Genomic DNA, 13,654 nt, shown 5'->3' with positions numbered 1-13,654 from the left:
ATTGACGATATTGACAATAAGTATACATCTAAAAAGTGGAGTAGTTTGAACGGCCCTGCTAGATATGATTGTGCTAATGAGGAGGCTTGTCTATCTGTCATTTTCCTCGCTGCCTACAGTGTAGCTGACTACATTTGCTGTGATTACACTTCTTTGGTGTCTGCTGTGAGTTCAATCTCTTCCTTTGTCTCTGCTCTCCTCCTTCCTGCTTTGTGTCTTATGTGTGCTCCGTGTATCTTGACTGTGGTGGACTTCTTTGCCTACGGTAGGTCTGATAGCACGCGGCGCCCCTCTCTGGCCGCTCTGAGTAAGCGCAGACCAGGGCAGGGGGGGAATGGTGGTTGGTGGTGGGGGGGTGGGCTGGGCTTGAAAGGGTTGGATTGCAGTGATGATGACAATGAGTGCTATGGCTTTCTTAGTCTTTTGCAAGCTTAAGTGCTGCGGGTGCTTGAGGAATCTATGGGAGCGATTTTAAGCTGCTTCGCAAAAAAATCTACTGAACTGATATGCCGCACCAACTGCTATGTCTTGATTACCTAGAGATTGCAATATTTTGGCAAAAAAAACACAATAGAGCAAAGATCTGTTTAGGTGGTTTGAAATGAAAACTCATCCTACGGTTGAGCCTTTGAATGACGAGTGCACTCAGCAACTCACTAGAGATCACTAACATGCATGTGCAAGGGGTAAGCTGGGTATTTGTCAAATAATAAGCTAGAACTTTACCTAACTGAGAGCTTTGAGCAAGTTTCCACCATGCCCAGGCCTCGATTGTTTAACGCAACCTTAAAAATGGACAAATTATAAGACAAATCCTACAATGTTGGTCTGAAATTTGCACGCTGCGCCACACCTGTGCAAACAGGGTCGGAGTTCCACGACAGATAAAGCTGTTTGTATCTCTTGACAAAGACCAGCATATTCCCTTGCAGTAGGTACCATTGAATGGCCACAACTTGACTTGAGAGTAACTTTCCTGGATGACCCATGCTGCTGACATACTAGGTGACAGTCATTGACCCCCCTCTCTCCCTGAAGCACGGGTCTCACTGAGGAGAAATGGTGGGCCAGAATGTTTGCCCATGATTTCAGTCATTTCAAAGTTTAATTGACAGTCAACAGCTGTTTTAAAAACATATTTCTTTTGATAAAACCTCTCACAATCAACCCTGTTGAATTGACCAAAGGGCATACATTCAGACAAACCATGTCTTTAACTTTGAACCCCCACTGGAAGTTTGAAAACAACCATACAATTCTCAATATAGCATGGTCCCGCCATGGATGTGTACATTTCACTCAGAACCGTACAGACATGTCTGGACAAATTTCTCGCAGAGGTTTTATAAAAAAAAAAGAAACATACCACCAATAATTAAATCTGTCTTCAAGTAAGGTAATCCATTTTACATTTGCCGTCAGAAGGAAACTTGGATCCTGCATTGTGTGGCCTGGCATGCTTGAATGAAAAGCATTTAACACAATGAAGATAGAGAATGCCACATAAAAGGATATTGTGTGTGTGTGTGTGTGTGTGTGTGTGTGGGGGCGTGTGTGTGTGTGTGTGTGTGTGTGTGTGTGTGTGTGTGTGTGTGTGTGTGTGTGAGAGAGTAATGGAGTTTTTAAGCATGCATGAGAGCCTGCATGTAAGCAAACGTGTGAGTAAGTGAGTGTGTGTGTGTGTGCAGTACAGTATGGTGTGCAGTGGGTGTGATTGTGTGTGTATTATCTGTGTGTGTGCCCTGTTCCTCTTCCAGCTCATCAGTGAGTAGCTGGACCCTCCACTCTTACGAGGACATCAGTGTTTTTTCAAGAAGACAGCCATAGGAAAGTAGGCCATACCGAGATACCATCCAGATTCATACAGTATCAGAAATGAAAGTTTACTTTAAGACTCATATCACAGCAAATTGCCTTTACTGGATTAGCCTCGGCCGCCGCTAAAGAGATGACAATCTGAAGAGTCTCTTGGTAAAAGCAAGATTGATATATCTTCAATTATCTCAGGAGGAGTTAACTGTCAGTAAACTGCAGATTTGTATTCCCTCACATGATCAAGAATCACAATAATTCACATTAGAGTATCAGCTGAAAAAATCTGCTCTCTGTTTTGGAGTTTCAAATCATATCAGCAATTCAGTTAACTACAATAATCAGGCCAGAGCAGCAAAATCCTATCAGCAGCACAAGTGTGCACACAATTATCAAATGAAAGCAAACAGTAATATCGTCTGGCCTGTCATAAAGCTGTTTGTCTAACAGCTCACATTATCAGTTTGAGGATATTCGCCCGGCAAAGTTTCGGAGCGTTTCAAGGAAATTGTCAGGAACGGCTGCGTCAGGGGTTTGATCAAATCACATCTATTCCTCATAGCACTGTCCTTCAGTTCCCCTCAGTAGGGACGCTCTGCTTCTTGTGACAGCTCCTGTTTGAAAGGCTGTACACGGGGGGTGGACAATATAACAAGAACACCTTGCTCTATAGTGCGACGCAGTGCGATAGCTCTGCAATATATACGAGAGTTCATTTTTGTGGCCAAAAGACAGAATTGTGTTGTGCTTTTTAAAAAACATCCCATAATGTCCTTACGTCTGCTTACTTTGGCTCATCTTTGCTGATGCAGCCTTCTGATGTGTGGGATACGTAGGCACGATTTTGTAGACTTTGTAGAAAAAGTAAAAATGACTCATTTTGGTTGAGTTTGTGTAGCTGCCTGTGTGTCTGCCTGTTTAACTGCAATGCAGTCCCTTTTAAAATCCTTCAAAATCCCATTATATGTCATGTTCCTGTTATTGGGTCCAACCCAATTACATTACAGGCAGTTACACAAGTAAATCGATATGAAAACTCTTGAGAATCACTGATTTTATGAGTGAAATTGGAGAACATTCAGAGGTTTTTTGCATGGCTGTTGTGTTAGACCGAATATAGTGTAAGGTGTTCCTGTTTTTCTGTCCACCCTCTGCATATTGACTATGTATGTACTGTTGTTTCTCTCTTTTTCTCACCCTTTTATCTCTGTCTCTCTCCACTCTTTACACAAAAAAAGAGAGCTATTAAAATGGCATTCTTACACTCTTTTGTAGTCCAAGAAAAATTCCCTACATCGGATATCAGCAGATTTTATCATACCAAAAAATAAAACAGCAAATGGTGTCACCCAAGAAATAGTGAAATCAAGTCAGGTTGCAACCGTGGTCATCGATGAACTGATTGCACTAGTAGCGGGGTGAGCGGGGGTAAGTGGCAGGTAGGTGCTGGGGCTAACCCGACTGCTGATGCCCGAGGTTTAGTGTTCAGCACGGCCGCCACCTCACAAACTCCCTCTCACCCTTCTTCTTCTGCCGCCCGTCCCCTTTTCTCTGTGCAGAAACAACAGGATGATGATGATGAAGAGGATGATGTGGAACCTGGACTGACCGGAGACGAGAAAGAGGAAGAAGTGAAAGAGAAAGAGAAGCTCGGCAAGCTGCAGTACTCCATCGATTATGACTTCCAGGAGAACAAGGCAGGAACTTGAGCAATTTATTTTTACATTGTCCTGTCCAAATTAAAAGCCTTTGGCCTGTTATTTCATGGTTGATTATCTTAATAAAGAAACAGGATCAAGCACACAGTGAAGGACTTTTGTGTGTGAGCTCGGTAATGCTCACTGACTGTTAATCTCATTCTTCCTTCCTCCCCAGATGACTGTGGGAATCCTGCAAGCAGCTGATCTCCTCTCCATGGACAGCGGTGGAACCTCTGACCCCTACGTCAAGGTGTTTGTCCTGCCTGACAAGAAGAAGAAGTACGACACAAAGGTTCACAAGAAAACGCTCAACCCTGTCTTCAACGAGAGCTTTACCTTCAAGGTAAGCTGGAACATGACCAACCTTTTACCTATTACTTATTAAAACATCTTGTCCGCCAAGCTGTTTGATTTGTAGACAGGTCCTGTTAGAGGTGAAATGTTCCTCCTGTCTTTCTCTATGTCTGTGAGCTTTTTAGAAGCTGCTTTCTTTTCATTCAAACACCTCTGGCCAGCAGTGATGAAAAAATTGCAGCAGACATATTGAAGGAGAATGTGGTAGAGAATCAAATTAAAGGAGAAGGCCACCTCTGGAGCACATTGCCTCCTGCTGACACAGCGCTATATAAAAAAAATCAGTTCCCTTGTCAAAGTCAGGCTAGCTCTGCTGAAGCTGCATGTTATTAAGTCAGGCCATTTTCAGCTCCAGGCCAAAGTCATAAACCATATTGCTGTATATTTTTCTGATCTTATTTGCACTAAGATTTGTCAATAAAATATAGCAACTCCTATAAACGACACAGATGGGTAAAATGGGATTACTTTTTGTCCTCCAGATTCCATTCCAAGAGATGGGAGGAAAGACTCTGGTGATGTCCGTCTTCGACTTTGATCGTTTCTCTAAACATGATGTCATCGGAGAGATTAAAATACCCATGAACACCCTCGACCTGGCGAAGCCAATTGAGGAGTGGAGGGACCTGGACAGCGCCGATCAAGAGGAGGTGAGAGTCCTGCAGTGACGTATTACTGTTACTTCTCTGCTGTTTATGTGCATTACTTGGTTGTATGTTTTTGTAGATATTTGGGGCCAGAACCATTATGTTGATTATAAGAAATGTCATAAAGAGGCTATAATTTATAGTTTTACAGAGTAAAAGGTCTTAGAATAACCCCCTGAATCTGCAGCTCCCATCAACTTTGCTAGGCTTTAGATTTGGTTTCCTCTCATTGTAAAATTGTATGGCATTACTTTGCTGTTTAGCTTCACTCTTAGCACGCTATTAAGTTCTGTTTTTTAAGCATAAAAAACTCAGAAACCCACCTTACAACATCTGCTCAGCACCAAACGACAGACCAATACATTTATAGACTATCTGGTTAACAAAGTGGGTGTGATGAGTTGATTAGGACCTAAAGAGAGTTAAAAGAGGGGAAATATTGGGCCTACATCCACTATATGGCCACACACAAGATCCCAAATGAATCATAATGTCACCCTCTAACTGATAGATGTGTAAATAGTAACGCATCAGATAATATTATCTGATAAAAGTCTTCTAATATCATATTCTTTGCAAACTGTAATCATAATGCAATCTGTTAAAGACAGTTTTAAACTTTGTGAATTATAATAATTAAGACTCAAAAACACTTTTTACTATTTAGAGCAATTTGAATACCTGATGAGATTATACAAAAAATAACCATGGGCACCGCTTTGTCATCTTTTCTGTTTAACAGTAGGACTCGGAGGGCTCAAGGACACACTTTTAGTCGTCCTCTGTCCCCATGCAGACGCTCGTGTTGCGTTTTCACCATTATGTGGTTCCAGATTATGAAAAACAGGTTTTAATCAATGAATCCTCCCCAGAGCCACTTTGAGATGAAATAATCACTCTACATTTGCCTGCTGTTTCAGAAATGTTATTAACTTTGAAAAGGCCAAGAGCTGTACTTAAGAATACTAGTAATTGCTGCTAAGACGAGTAATGGCAGCAGAAATGGTTTGTATTGACAGTGTATGTTTTAAATGAGATTTCAAAGGGGCAGTTTGTGAGTATTTTCCACCACAGACAAGACATTTATTCTGCGTCAGACCTGCTTTAACTTCCTCTCCCCATCCCTCCTCCTCACAGCCGGAGAAGCTGGGAGACATTTGCATCTCCCTGCGTTACGTCCCCACTGCTGGCAAACTTACCATCTGTATCCTGGAGGCCAAGAACCTGAAGAAAATGGACGTGGGTGGACTGTCAGGTACATGTGCACAGAGCTGAGCATCAGATTTCTGCATTTCATTGTCACGTGGTCGCCTTTGAATCCATTCCAGGGTTCAGGATTTGGCAAGAAATCACAATAGCTTAGTATGAAATGTGGGAGCTTGCAGCGTGACTGCAGTGTACACAGGAACGTGCCTGAGAGCGCAGCCATTAGGGTGCTCTGCTCACGTGCTGACGCTGCAGTGCTCGCCATGCAGCAGCTCCACTCCCCCTGGCTTCAGCATTGGCCCCATCTGTTGGTGCATCGCAGCACTGCAACCCAACCATGCAACTGCAAGGGATTTTATCTGCTTTGACACGATTTTGCTTTCTTTCTGGTTTTTAGATCCCTACGTTAAAATCAACCTGCTGCAGAATGGAAAGAGGCTGAAGAAGAAGAAGACAACAGTGAAGAAGAACACTTTGAATCCGTACTACAACGAGTCCTTCAGCTTTGAAATTCCTCTTGAGCAAATGCAGGTAAGGACGTGGACTCGATTAATGTATACAATACTATATACAAGTAGAACATTTGTAAAAAGACAACCTAGATCAATGCCAGTGTGGACTAACGAGCAATTAATCATCAGGCAGAGAAAAAAATCCATTCACGCTTGGAAGCAATTACATGGACACAATGATTTTTGTCCCATGGAATTTATTTTATTTTATCTGAACATGACTGACAACGACAGATGGTCTCTTTCAGATAAAGCAGAGAATGGGAACACATCTGTTTATGTGAATATTTTCTGTTTTACACGTTGTGGGTTCTGTACACATTTAATCACTTATCTATCCAACTCTCAAGAGAAAATAGCATTTTTCCCCAATGCCAAACTATTGCTGTAACATTATCCTGTAATTTATACTTGCCCTACTGGCTATTAATACAGTACTGTAGAAAGAAGAAACTGTTATCTATTTAACATTTATTCGGAGGCTGTGCAGGCGTTATTGATATCTGAAAATGTCGACACAAATCAGCTTCAAAGATTCAGATATGATCTTGTTTTTTCTTTTAAAAAAGGAAGTAATCAAATCTTACAATAAGAAGCTTTTTGGGGAAAGAAGTCAAATGAATCTTAATTTAATCAAAATCACATTCGCAATAAGGGTTGGCGCAATTTGCAAATCACAGGAGGCATTACATTTGTTACGAGCTAAGTATGTGTAAACATTATTCCGAATGAATTGTTGTGGTGCTTTATAGATGTCCCGTTCTACACTTTGTATTCTACTGACTGACACAAAATATGGTTGTTTGGTACAGATCCTCTTAAACAACCAATCATTATCATTTTAAATATTTTAATGTTTATTAGAATAAAGAGGCAAAAAGGATCCAAAATTATCGCAATTAGTTAACCTTTTTCAAATTGTGCAGCCCTAAAGCAGGGCAATGAACATCCAGATAAATAATAGTATGTCACATTTCCCAACACACAACCAGAGAAACCCCTGGGCCCAAACACTGAGCATTATGCACCATCCACTAGCAGTAGAGGAACAACCCTTCCTGAAAAAGGCTTTAGTTTTCAAGGTACCCCTACCCGAGGTGGAACAAAGCACAACCATGTTTTTTAATGACTTTAATTTGTTCAGTTTATGCAATAGATGATTGTCTAAAAATATTTTACTGCAAAATATATTTTTGGGGTTGATATTTGGAAGCTTCCCTTAACCGAAAACAGTGTGAAAATGGAGATTCTGAAGGGGGCTGTGGTGGCCGTATTTCCAGAGATCCTTCATGTATCTCTAGAAATATGTAAAATATATAAAACACCTGCCTTTAAAAGTAAAGCACCTCTCACGCCTCTCGTCAATTTAACCGCTGCAGCCTTCTTATTCTCGCAATGCTTTCTCTCCCAGAAAATCCTAGCTGTGATCACAGTGCTGGATTATGACAAGATTGGCAAGAACGATGCCATTGGGAAGATCTTGGTGGGAAGCAAGTCCACGGGGGCCGGGCTCAAACACTGGTCCGACATGCTGGCCAACCCCCGCCGCCCAATCGCCCAGTGGCATCCGCTGCAGCCAGAGGAGGAGGTGGATGCCGCCCTCGCAGCTCTGAATGCCAAGAAGTAAAACTCCCCCCTGAACACATCGTCCCAAACCTCCACCTCCACCTTACCCATCCCCACCATCTCCCCCCCGGCCCCACATATCAGTGTATATTCCAGAAGAACACCCCGACTGTACATCTGCTCCCTCCAAACCCCACCACCCCTCCTCTCCTCTCTCCCATCGCCACCTTTCAAAAAGATCCATTCAACATGATGGGAAATATAGTTTAAAAAAAAGCATCATGTAATAAGAAATCATGTCATTGAAAAAAGAAGACAAGTTACAGGATGGACAGATACTCCGTTGATTTCCTTTAGATCTATTTTTGTATTGGGGTTGTGGTTCCATTAATAAGAATACAGAGTAGACTACGAAGAACAGTAAGAGTGCGTTATGGGAATCTGGTGATAGAGGGGATAAAACATACATTCACTCGTATTGTACTTCTCACCCCTTCCCTTTAGTGACACAGTTTGCTTAGAATAGTGCTTAATAATAAAATGCTTTATACTGCCATATAATAGAGAAATAACACAAGCAGGTCCATTCCTTAGGTGTTTTGTGCACCATTTTCCACACCTGCCAGTTATCATACTAGCTGATTCTGTTAGTTTGAGTACATTCCTAGAGTTGGGTAGCGAGTAGGGATAGGCACATATCCAGTTACCCACAAACACACTGCCTTTTTGATTAGTTAACCTTTCCACCCATCGTCTCAGGAAAACTGAGAGGAAACTGAAACTCCATGCCTTTTTTTCTAAACGGGTTCTTATTATTCAAATACTCCACTTGATGAGAATGAAAGGTTGGATCCAAAAGCTTGAGCGCTTGTTTTTTTCGGTGACGTAAGGCTTAGTTCATCCATGAAATGGTACGTTAGGGAACAGGGACTGGTGGATTTAGTAAAAAAAAAAAAAAAAAAAAAGGGTATTTGTGTATTTTTTGACTGTGTAAAACGGCTGTGTCTGTCATTTGAATAACAAAAAGCGAGGAAACATCAGAGCGGGTGCAACACAGACTGATTCCAACCACCAATGACATGATATCTGCAAGGTGTCGATTACTGCCTGCAGTCTACCACCTCCCCTCCCTCTGATTCTGTCTCTCACTTGTTCAGTGCTACTGCCATTAGTCATGGACTTGACACAAGGGTTTTACTTCAAAGGAATCCCTATAACCGTCTTACAGTCATAAAGGAGACAAGCCTTCAAAGTAACAAAATAAGCAATTTTCAACTACCAGGGACGCCTTCCAGTTAGCGGTGTTGTTCTCTCATTTCTTGATTTTTTAAATCTATTTATTTATCCAGTTTATTTCACTTTTATTCCTCGAGCACTTTAAATCCAACTGTTACTTTTAAGTACCCTCAGAAACCAGAGCTTTAATTGTTTATGTCATGAGTAACAGCTGGTTTAAGGAAAAACAAAAGAGCAAGGGGAGTGCATTATGTACGTTATTTTGTTGTTGTTTGTTTTCGGCTCAGCTTTTTGTGTATGTGTTTTGATTGTTTGAATATAACGTTTCTCACTCGATTGCAAGGATATGGTCTGGAAGAAAGGCACTGATCCGTGTGTATTTTATACACAGCTTACCAAACTGTTGAATTTAATTGCACTACTGGGTATTATTCTGTTCTGTGTTTTTTAATGATAAAATGTTGTGGGATTGAATTTTTTCTTTGGCACTTGTGGCATGCCAGACAGGTCTCCTCATAATAATGGACTCCTCCAAAATGAAAAGAGACACATTACAATCTAATGCTCCCAGGTTACTTTCGATCATGGTAATTGGTTCAGTTTATTTATAAATTAATATTCTGTTGAAGAAGACTTTTGAGGGGGAAATTCAAAGTTGTTGTTTAACCGAAACTCATCAGCCCTGAATAAACTGGTGGAAGCTTGATTGTTAATTAAAATCCTGACATGTCGGGTGCTTTCACCCCGCTAAAGGTCAAGTTATTAATTAAAATCAGTGCTGTCTTTGAACAACCTCAGCAAAAAGGACCCATTGACTGTGTGTAAGAAAATGCAGTCAATTTTAATCAAAACGTTGACAGTACCACAACTTCTTTTGGGGTTCAGTTAATGTTGGCTCTTGTATCTTTCTCTGTTGGAAATTGTATCTCTTTATTTTTTTATGACCAACATAGACCAGATTCAGTTTATCATCCCACTTTTTTCCTCTGTTGATGAAGCAGCACTAAAGAAAAGGCAACATGGAAGCAATCAAACAACCCATTGGTGTGTAGTTTTGCCTATATACATAGTTCATACACGTTGATACTGCATGTTTATACAAAATACTGTACATAGGAGCATGTTTTAGAGACGAAGCAAAAATATCTCGTGTACGTAAATGGGTGTCATTTGTCATTTTAATAACACAAACGAAGGGGAAAAAAGATGCACTGTATATTTTCTAAATGAAACAAATGTGTATTTATTTTCCATGAGGGTCATTGGAGAGAATGTCATACAAATATTAGAGTTAATATTACTAATAAGAACCTTTCCACGCCTGAAATTCTTAAGCAAGTGTGTCGTCCAGTACTGTGTGTGAGTTCATGTAGGATGAAGATGTAGCCGCATGCTTGCTATATAATTCCTTGTGATCAATTTTTTTTTTTTTATCTGCCATACGTTCTGTTTCAGCACTTCTCTGAAGGCCAATGTTTGAATCATTTCTGGATTTTATTGCTACTGCTTTTTTTAATTCTTTTTTTTAAACAAAATATGTTCCAACTTTTTTAATGTTTGGGAAGAGGCGGGGTTCTCCAAGTCTGTAACTATTTTCTAATAACAGATTTGGCCTGGTGTTATCTGAAAGATTATCTGAAGATTGAATAACTCTGCGATCTATAGGTGGATTGCAGGAGTTGTTTTGTGAAGTCTGTTGGATCATATCTCTATATGACATGTGTTTAAAGGGGTCAAAGGATGAATAATCCCATTCTTGTGAACACAAATGACTTGGAATCTTCTCCTTTTTCCTTTACTTGGAAGTTTTTAATTTCCCACTTCTGAAGTATTTAAATGACCTGAAACCCTTCACGGCTGTGTCTCTTTTACTGTGTTTATTATACAATACGTGTACCTGTATACAAGGTAAATGAATAAGATATAAAACTAAAGCCATAAAACTCTAGCACTAACTCCTTAGAGCTCAGCTGAGTAGCTAGAGTTTATTTATGAAGAAAAAAAAATAGCTGACGTCTTCATTTTCCTTGGCCAGTGTTTCTCTTTTACATTCCGTTCAGAGGTTTTTGTTCATCGAGAGGACAAAAATCCACTTTTCTGTATATGTGAGCTTTGAGAGCAGTTGTGAGTTTAGTAGAGTGAGTGTGTCTTTTTCTACTTTCAGAGCTGTTGATGTCCTTGTTTCATAGAGGTAGCTGATTTTACAGTATCGTGATTAGTAACGTATATGCCTTGTTTTGATAGCATAAATATAATATCACAAATCTCAATAATACTGCTAAAATGATATGTATATACTTATATAAATATGAGAGCGTGTTCTTTTCTTGGGCTGAGTGCAATTTATGAACCAAACCGGGTCACTCCTTAAGTTTCTCTTCTTCGGATTCAGCAGCAGAATGTACTCGGGACCACACGTACAATCAATAACACACTGCTGGTGATCTGCGGCTCATGGCATTTTGCTCAAGCAACAAAACAATACAGTTGGAGATCCAACGATAGAAAAAAGCAAAAAGAGAGAAACTTAAATCAGTAGCACCCAAATTGTAAGCCTGAATCCCTCCCATAGAACTATGCATAGTGTTATGATTTAGACGCATAGCAGAAAGTGTACTCAAATATAGAGATTATGTCATGATACGACACTAAAGGAGTCCAATTGTTGGGTAATATGATTGAGAAGATGGATACCACTGTCATTCCTTTGTGGTATCGATCTTCTTAATTAACTATTGGCAACATATGTATAATTATTTCCTGAAATGTTCCTTTAAGTTTGCCTCAGTTGCTGAAGTAAACGTTTAAACTGCCATCCATCTAGTCTGGAAACGATCTCCAATGTGTTCCACATGATCTAATGCAATATTATATTTACTCAGTCCCATTACTGTTTCTGACTGTGACCAAACGACGCACTGAGAACATTTCAAATAGAAGATTTCAGTGCGTTTCATAAAATACTGCCAGTACCTGGTCACAGTTGCCTGCACTCATCTTCACTGTTTGAATCTACAAAAGCCAAAAGTCAAATAGATTCACGCAAACAGAACACATGAGATGACGAGGCAAACGTGATTACAGGTGAAGTTATAGCACATTTAAGAGATTTATTTTATTTATCTTATTATACTGCCCGGGTCATCTGAGTTCTATGGGGGACAGAGAGTGGGAGCTGTGTGTGTGAATATGTGAATTAAACAGATAAAGCGTAGGCCCTTTAGCAGACATGGTGCAAAAACAAAGCACTACAATATATAAACACAATATACAGTACAGGTCTGCATGCAACGGACACATTACTCATTCCTAAATGTACATCTTTGTGTGTATGATCGTAATACTCAAACAATCTTTTTAGTTTAATTTTAAATGTGGGGTTCTTTCTGTTCCGTGTAGATGTACAATACCTTATGCACAACTGCATCTGAAACTGTGAGCTGTTTCAGCCGTGCAGACAGTTTTAGAGCACCATTCTCACAACTCTCTGTTTTTCCTTTGTTTTTTTTGAACAAACGCTGGGATTTAAAAAGGGAAAACATCCAAAGTTCAGTAGATCATTAACCCCCCCTGTCTAAATGTGTTGAGAAGCCTCACAGTGGGTACAGACGCCACTTTGAAACATGTTGTCTTGTCTCCTCTATTACTCGCTGTATTTCTTCTTTGTATTCTTGTGCATATGTGTAATCACTTCTTCTGTCCTTATTTGTTTCTGTGATGTATACTTCTAATGTAGAATGTAGGACTGTATTTGAATCAATGTCAGAATCACATTTGCTTTCTGTTTGTGTCTTTGTCCTGTTTACGTGTAAACCAGCTATGTACCATCAGTATCATTATGCTGAATAGGAAGCAGGCTTGTTGATTTCCTTCTCTCAATCTGCTCTTGCTGAGCGTAAAGAATGCCGGCCTTCATGTTTACAACATGGACATACCGTATACTGCCAAACATGCAGGACTGTACCAAACTCCCCCTCTTGAGCGCTTAGTCCTCCACCTCTCATCCCTGATGCAACGAATCTTCTTTTTTCACCTCTTTCTCTTCTTCATCATCTTTTAAAAGCGTCGGAGGACAGTCAGGTTGTGTCCTCTAGCTGTGTTTCTTCGTGTCTAGTGTCGTGGTGCGCGTGTTCATGTCAGTACTTGTGCCTACTGTGGATCGCATGCTTTAGCCCTTGACTGGACACAAACGTTGCTCACAAACTCCTCTTGACCCTTATGTGGACAAACGTTGGGGATCCTTATAAAGTTATCAAGGGAACCAAATAACTTATTACAAATTTATCATATGTGTTACCAGTTCTGTAAAAAAACAAATAGGAAATAAAGGCCTTTTAATTACCATGTCTTGTTTGTGTTTTACGTTCAGCTCAGCTGGCTCCTAACAATGTGTGTGCCTCTGATGCATAATACATTAATGTCACACTGAGACACACTCTTCCTTTACAGTTTATTAAGCAAAATGGGTAAACCAATGTGTGTATATTAAGCATGGACACATTACATTTTTAACAATATATACTGCATAGTTCAATATGCATTCTGTGTAGAAATATCTGACTAATGAGTAGTTTTGAGTAAAGTACCGGTGTGACAAAGATAGTGTTAATGGTGTTACAGC

General features: G+C 40.1%; 1 protein-coding gene across 4 annotated transcripts in view; it reads left to right on the top strand.

Moving 5' to 3' along the window:
- LOC134870015 (synaptotagmin-2-like) overlaps positions 1 to 13,377 on the top strand; it is a 57,972-nt gene extending 44,595 nt beyond the window's left edge. For 3 of the 4 annotated variants that reach the window (XM_063892126.1, XM_063892046.1, XM_063892211.1), the window contains 6 exons: positions 3,372 to 3,509; positions 3,688 to 3,855; positions 4,349 to 4,516; positions 5,651 to 5,768; positions 6,117 to 6,250; positions 7,643 to 13,377. In XM_063892126.1, the coding sequence (XP_063748196.1) occupies positions 3,372 to 3,509; positions 3,688 to 3,855; positions 4,349 to 4,516; positions 5,651 to 5,768; positions 6,117 to 6,250; positions 7,643 to 7,858 (942 nt within the window). In that variant the 3' untranslated portion in view covers positions 7,859 to 13,377. The remainder of the gene's footprint in view (positions 1 to 3,371; positions 3,510 to 3,687; positions 3,856 to 4,348; positions 4,517 to 5,650; positions 5,769 to 6,116; positions 6,251 to 7,642) is intronic. The other variant, XM_063892283.1, reaches the window with a different exon arrangement.
- Positions 13,378 to 13,654: the final 277 nt, after the last annotated feature.

Source organism: Eleginops maclovinus, chromosome 1, assembly GCF_036324505.1.
Source record: "Eleginops maclovinus isolate JMC-PN-2008 ecotype Puerto Natales chromosome 1, JC_Emac_rtc_rv5, whole genome shotgun sequence".
In the NCBI taxonomy this organism is placed as follows: domain Eukaryota; kingdom Metazoa; phylum Chordata; class Actinopteri; order Perciformes; family Eleginopidae; genus Eleginops; species Eleginops maclovinus.
This window is presented reverse-complemented; position numbering and strand designations above follow the sequence as displayed.